This window comes from Rhinopithecus roxellana, chromosome 1, assembly GCF_007565055.1.
Source record: "Rhinopithecus roxellana isolate Shanxi Qingling chromosome 1, ASM756505v1, whole genome shotgun sequence".
Taxonomy (NCBI): domain Eukaryota; kingdom Metazoa; phylum Chordata; class Mammalia; order Primates; family Cercopithecidae; genus Rhinopithecus; species Rhinopithecus roxellana.
In genome coordinates, this window is record NC_044549.1 from 122,947,033 (window position 1) to 122,953,910 (window position 6,878).

Genomic DNA, 6,878 nt, shown 5'->3' on the forward strand with positions numbered 1-6,878 from the left:
TCACTGCAACCTCCCCACCTCCCAGGTTCAAGCAATTCTACTGCCTCAGCCTCCTGAGTAGCTGGGACTACAGGCACACGCCACCACGCCCAGTTGCTTTTTTGTATTTTAGTACAGACGGGGTTTCACTGTGTTGCCCAGACTGGTCTCAAGCTCCTGAGCTTGGGCAATTCACCTGCCTTGGCCTCCCAAAGTGCTAGGATTACAGGTGTGAGCCACCACACCCGGCCTTGAATCCATTTTCAACTAAAATAAACCGAGAAACATAAAATACCTAAGTTAAAAAAATACAATTAAAATACAAGCCTCTAAACTGCAGGTTATACCACAGATATGAATATTTTAGAAAAAGGTTAATAGAAAATTCTGAAAAACGTACTGGATATTAAGTAATATCTCCTTTCTTCAATTTTGTGATTAACAGGACTTTTATTGGTAGTAAACTAGAGCAAACAATCAGAATAATACATATGCAGTATTCAGTACACACAATAAAAGTTAAAGAAATTCAAAACCTGTATAAAACAAACTGGAGAAAAATCATACAGCTTAAGAGATACAGTGGTAAAGGTCCTCTCCATCCTTTGATTACAGCTTGTACTCTGTACTCAATAGAACTTACCGCACTTACTGAAATAATAAACACTTTTTAGTACTGAGTGTATTTAAGAAGATTAAGTACATTTTCTAAGAATCTTGCAATGACAAGTTGGTGACCCTTTAGCTGCTAAAGCTAAAGGGAGGAAAGTGGGAAAAGGAAATTAACTAATACTTTGTAACCATTTTTAATATTTCTTATTTTCCAAACACTGCTTTTATAACAGAAGTGTTTTACACTTGCACAATATTAATTACTTTATTATACATGGAAGCCTGTGGTAGGCTGATTACACAATAAGACTGCAAACAACCAGTGGTACTTTTCTGACGTCAGAAGAGTACATAAGACTGAAACATCACCAAAAGTACATAAAAAACTCATCAGCATAAACATCAAAGAACATTAAAAAATATAATCAGAAAAAAATACAATTGCTAAAAAGCAGTTTAGAGTAGAGCCACTGCCTATCAGTAGCTTCAAATGGCAATTAGAGTTCATAGCAAGTTTTGATGACTTTACAAGACCCCTGTACAATACTAATGCACCCTTTTATTAAAATGTACATTAAAGGCCGCAATTTCACAAAGAGGTTCTGATGTTATTACTATATGCAGACACATCATCCCTCACAGGAGTTACATCACCAGTTGGAATTACAACCTTATGAATGGAGTTTTATTATATATGGAAATCTGTATGGGTTTTTTTTTTTTTTAAAGGTGGGTTTTGGGGATGTTTACCCTATTGTTTTGTATTTGGATGCCCTAAGGCATAAAAAGCGCATAATTACCTACTGGAATGTAAATGGTTCTAAAATTAAAACTGTCAAAATAGAAAGAGAGAATAAGGAAGGCCCAAGAACTCTTAAAGAGAGGCTGAGAACAAGAAAAAAAAAAAAAAAACCCAGAAGTGTAGGTAATATGTAACAGCGCAGACAAAAGAACCGTTTTAGGCCATGTATAATAAATAATGCATACCCCAAATTTCAGTTAATCATATAATTTCAACTTGAGTTCTAATACTAGAACCAGCCAACCACTTGGGTTTCAACACTGTACTAGATGTCAGTAGAATCGCTTGATGGAATTACAGCCTTGTTAACAGTTGGGATAAAGAGAGGGTGCTTTTTTTTTTTCCTTCTTTTATTAAAGCTATCATTCCAGGCTTTGATCAAAGATCCAAGAATATTTGTTCTACCAGGCTGGAATGAATGTGGTTTGGAAGTTCAGAGTACATTTAAAAGCTGCAACAAAATATAGGTAGCCAACAATCTCAGAATTTTGGATCAGCCCAGATGGAGATAGCAATTTGAAATGTTTTCGATCCCTTACTTAAATGACGAAATGTATATCAGCCCAGATAGAGCAATTTGAAATGTTTTCGATCCCTTACTTAAATGATGAAATGTGTATCATACTATCTGTAAATTGGATATTCCATTACAGTGATAACGTACAGAATTCCCATGCGTTATTACACTTTCCTGAGAGTAAAGCAATTAGAATAACCTTAATCCTAGCAACAAAGTTTTTTTTGTTTTGTTTTTTTGTAGGGTTTTTTTGTTGTTTTTTTTTTCCTTTTTTTTTTTTTTTTTTTTTTTGCATTTAAAACATTTGGGCTATTCCCTGACGATCTATACATGTAAATTTGATTGCTAAACATTGTCACTTTGAATGTCAAACTATTTTTAATCTATTGATTTTGATTAAAAATCATAATACAAACAGAGCTAAAATCACACTAACAAAATAAACTAAATATGAAAAGTTGCATTGAAAGGGCATCACATTATTCTTAATAGGATCGTGTAGAAACATTCCAATGGCAGTGTTGTCAAAATAAAACAAAATTACTTTAGAAGACCCCCAGCCTGGTCACTTTTGGGACCTTACCTGTAACTCTGGCTGGTGGGTGTCTTTACTCTTGTACTACATGGCTCACTTACATCAGACATCATATTTGTATACCCTGAGAAATCTGACACTGAAGTCCTTACTCTATGGTCCACTTCTCCATTAGAGTTAGTGATAAAGGTCATTGGCACCCTGCTGCCCGACTTAAACTGAGAACCAAACGCTTGTGCAAAGTTCTCAATCTGATACGTTGTTCTAGGCTCTATGTCTTTCTGAGGATCTATCTGGCTAGCTAACTCCTGAGATGGAATCTGAAAGCCTGTTGAAGACTCTAAGTTTTTCTGTTCCTTCTGGCTAGTCAATTTCTGAGATGAGGACTGGAAGGCTGATGAAGTCTCTAAGTTCTTCTGAGAATCTATCAGATCATCCAGCTCCTGGGAAGGTGTCAACTGCTGATGTGTAGCATCCAAAGCAGACAAATAAAGACCTGGCTGCGATCCAAACAACATCCCAAAAGGAGGCTTTGGCAATGAAGATGGCAACACTGAGGTAACAGATTGGCCGAAACCACACTCCAAAGGAGACGTAGTGTATATTTGTTTTTCTGGAAACAAAGTGTGGTTGTGGAGAGGTGAAGACAAACTGACAAATTGGAAACCGTGTCCAAGAGTAAAACTTGCATTAGTGGATTTTTCAAAAGCCTGTTGGAGGTATTTGGAGTATTCTTGCAACATACTTGCTTTATCATTTGAAGGTGTTTGGGTGCCTGGGCTCAAATTTTCTTCTTGAACCAATTCTGAGTGTTCTCCTGAGGTGTGTAAATCCACTCGTGGTTCTGTAATATTGAAAGGATCCTCTTTCTGGCTTTCTGATTTGTTGGAGTATTGATCCAAAATACTTTGTAAAACCTCATCAGGAATTCCAGACTTGTCATGACAAGACTTAATCTCAGCATTTAGAGCTGAGGAGTCAATAAGTGACAATGGCGCCTCATTGTCCAAAACACTGACACCTGCAGACTGAATGACAGACTGTTGGGAGACCATGTGTCCTACGTTTATAGAAAAGGCACTGTTGCTGCTGGCAGTTGGTAAGTATCTTCTTTTCTTTGAAAACTGCATGGCATCATCATAATTACTACTTATTTGACCTTGTTTGCCACTTGTACTTTGGAGAAGACCAATGGTCTCCACAGTATTATTTGATACTATGCCAAGTGAGCCACTTGGTTTTCCAGACAAGGATTTCTGTCCTACTATGTCTGGTAATGGTGACACAAAGTTAAGGTAGTTTTTATCTGTATTTTTTCTGCTTCCTTTCTTAAAGATCAATTTTGGCACCCTTTTCTGCAGTTCATCTATTCCAGTGCCAATTATGCCTCCACTGGAAGACACGGTAGGCATTTCTACTGAGTAACTCTGCATGTTTATATTATTTGAAATTTGTGATTCATTTGTTTTACCGGTCTTCTGTTCCTTATTTTCAATAGCTATGCTTTTTGACTTTGTTTTTCTCCTTGAAGAACTTGTATTTCCCTGAGACAACACAGCCAGATTACCCATATTGTTATGGTTTGATGACCCAGGTTCTGCACTAGTGGCTCCTTTAACTATGACTTCACCACATGTGCGCCTGTGCTTCAACAATCTGTCAGTCCTTGAAAAATACTGTTGGCAAGTGTCACACTTATATGGCTTTTCTCCACTATGTGTCCTCTTGTGTCTCTCCATATGGTACTTCTGAATAAACTTCATGCTGCACTGATCACATCCAAATGGCTTCTCTCTACTATGAATTTTCTCATGTCTCTGTAGTAGGTATTTCTGAATGAAACCCATACTACACTGGCTGCACTGGAAAGGTCTTTCTCCTGTATGAATGAGGACATGTCTCCGCAGATGATAGGAGCTTCGGAAAGCAGCACTACAGTGATCACAGATATGAGGTTTCTGACTTGGGGAGAGGATGGCACCTTCTCCATCTCCAACCAAAGAAGGTTTGGAAGATGCACTTGGCTTCCTCTTGGCTTTGATTCCCTGAGATTCTGGCTTTGGCCTTTTTGCCTTTTTGACATTAGTGTCCTGCTTTGGCTCCTCACTGCCATGGTGGTCATCAGTCCTGCTACTGCTGTTGAGCAATACGTCGCGGTGGTGCTGAGCTGGTTGCTGCTGGACATGCTGGTGGAGAATACTGAGGTCCTGGATGACGCCGTGACTCCCCCCTTCACCGCCTCCTAGGCCTGGAGACCTCTCTTCAGCTCCAGCGAACAGCCCCCCATAGTGGTGGTGGTGATGGTGGTGGTGGGACTGCTGCTCCTCAGGATCCGCGGGTTTCTCCTGTTTGATGCTAACCAAAGACTGCAAGAATCCCCAGGAGGTCCTCTGCGAGGGGAAGGCCGCGGCTGACGCCGCCGGCTCCTTCTTGAAAGTCATGTCCGGGGCTGGCGGAGGGGGGGGCTCAGCGGCCGGGGCTGCGGAGGTAGAGGAGGATAACACGCATTGCGGGGGAGGGGCGGCCGACCCCGCCGGCCGGGTGAAGCTGGTGACCGGGGGAAGCCGGTGGTTGAACATAACCATACCCTGGGGAAAGGTGGGTTCCATCTCTGCCCTCCTGCCGCTGCTGCTGCTGCCGCCGCCGCCGCCGCCGCCGCCGCCACTACCACCGCCGCCGGAGCCGCTACCACCGCTACTGCCGGTACCTCCGCCGCCACTCAGGAACCCACTGCCGATTTTCATACCCCGGAGGAGGCCTGGCTGAGGAAAGGAGGAGGAAAAGGGAAGAGGGAGGAAAGGAGGTGGAACCGGGCCCCGGGCCGGGACCACCGCAGCGCTAAGGACCCCGCCGCGCCGCCGCCCAGACCGCAACGCGCCCAGCACTAATTTCCAACCCAGTCGCCTCCGGCACCGGCACGCATGGTCCTGCGACTCTTCCCCAGGCCTCGCCCTCTCCCTCCTGGACCCACCGGCAACACTTACGGGTCCCGCCGCCGCCGCAGCCGCCGTCGCCTCCAGTTAATAAAAATAACGCCGTCCTCTCCACAATGGAATTAAAAGCCTCCCGTGTACTGCGCAGCCGCGGCGCAGTGTCTGCTGGGAACTCCTCGACCCGGCCAGAGGGGAGGTCTGAGGAGCCAGGGCGCCTGCGCCGCAGCTTCCGCCCGGTCTGCCTGTCAATCACTGGGGCGGTTGGGCGGAGGCGGGGGAGCAAGGGCAGGAGAGGAGGGGATTTGGAGCCCTACTAAAAAGGGGCTTTCGAGGCGCATAGGCGTGCTTGGTGGGCTGCACTGAAGGAGATGAAAGTGGTTGAGGGTTTCTGGGGGAAAAACGCTCAGGAGGTGGAATCCAAGGGGCGGGAAGTTACGGGGGACCGGTACTACAGCGTGGCGTGGGAGATGCAGAGAAAGGGGCTGAAAGAGAAGGTGGGGGAAACTGAGGATTCAATATTAGGGCTTTCTTCACTCTAGGTTTTGCAATCCAGGTCTTGAAATAAAATTCAAACTCAGAAGTGGATCATTGAGGGCACTTTTGATTCTATCAAGAAGCATTCAACTCCAAATGCTCAACATTTATTAAAACAGGTGCTTATGTTATCCCTTTGAATTTGGAAGCACTAATAATGGGCGCATATACTTTGCATTTATAGGAGAAGCCTGCTTTGAAACCGCAATTAGTGGTACCGTTGCAAAAAAAAAAAAAAAAAAAAAAAAAAAAAAAAAAAAAAAAAGCAAAAAAATCTTGTCTTACTGCCAACCTTCCTGAAGGCTACTGGAAGAGAAAACCGAGCGTAATCCAGGTGCAGCAGTCCTGTAAAACACGCCCACACACATACTTCATTATCATCACATCTTATTTAAATGCCCCCATACCTTAGCCTGGCTAATCAGTCTGTTTGCCACGTTATAAATGCCTGGCCTTTTATATTGTTTATGCAAAATTAACCACCAGGCCATTCTAAGAGCTCTGCTAGGATCCACTCTTTCCTCGCCAGTACAGAATGCAGAGAAATTCATTGCAAATTTAGAAATTTTTCTCGTAAAGGAAAATAATGAAGTAAAATCTTAAAATCAAAGTTGTATCAACAAAATCAAACAACAAATATTTATTCAGTGCCTAATGTGCACAAGGCACTCGATTTCATGTTAAGCATGCAGAAATCTAAACCAGACATTTTCCTAGAAAAGGATATTTATAAAAGAGAAATTTTAAATAAAAGAACCAGAACCATGACAACAGCTTATTTACATAGTATGTTTTCTTAATGAAATTACATGTACATTACAATGTTTCTAGCTAAATAATTTCTCATAATTAAATAATAAATTCTCTGAGAAATTTCACAATCGAAACCATAGGGATTATTTACTAATACTTATGGACCTCTCTGAGCCTGCCCTAAAAAATTTAAGGACGATATTTAATGAGCAT

The 6,878-nt window shown here is 42.3% G+C and overlaps 1 protein-coding gene across 2 annotated transcripts; it reads right to left on the minus strand.

Moving 5' to 3' along the window:
• Positions 1 to 411: 411 nt before the first annotated feature.
• ZNF281 (zinc finger protein 281) lies at positions 412 to 5,542 on the minus strand. 2 transcript variants are annotated; one of them, XM_010362662.2, is made up of 2 exons: positions 5,430 to 5,542; positions 412 to 5,207 (listed from the first exon to the last, which is right to left on the minus strand). In XM_010362662.2, the coding sequence occupies exon 2, from the start codon at positions 5,187 to 5,189 to the stop codon at positions 2,490 to 2,492; it is 2,700 nt and encodes an 899-aa protein (XP_010360964.2). In that variant the 5' UTR covers positions 5,190 to 5,207; positions 5,430 to 5,542; the 3' UTR covers positions 412 to 2,489. The 2 variants fall into 2 exon arrangements, with proteins under 2 accessions (XP_010360964.2, XP_010360965.2); XM_010362663.2 differs by having other exon boundaries at positions 416 to 5,203; positions 5,430 to 5,536.
• Positions 5,543 to 6,878: the final 1,336 nt, after the last annotated feature.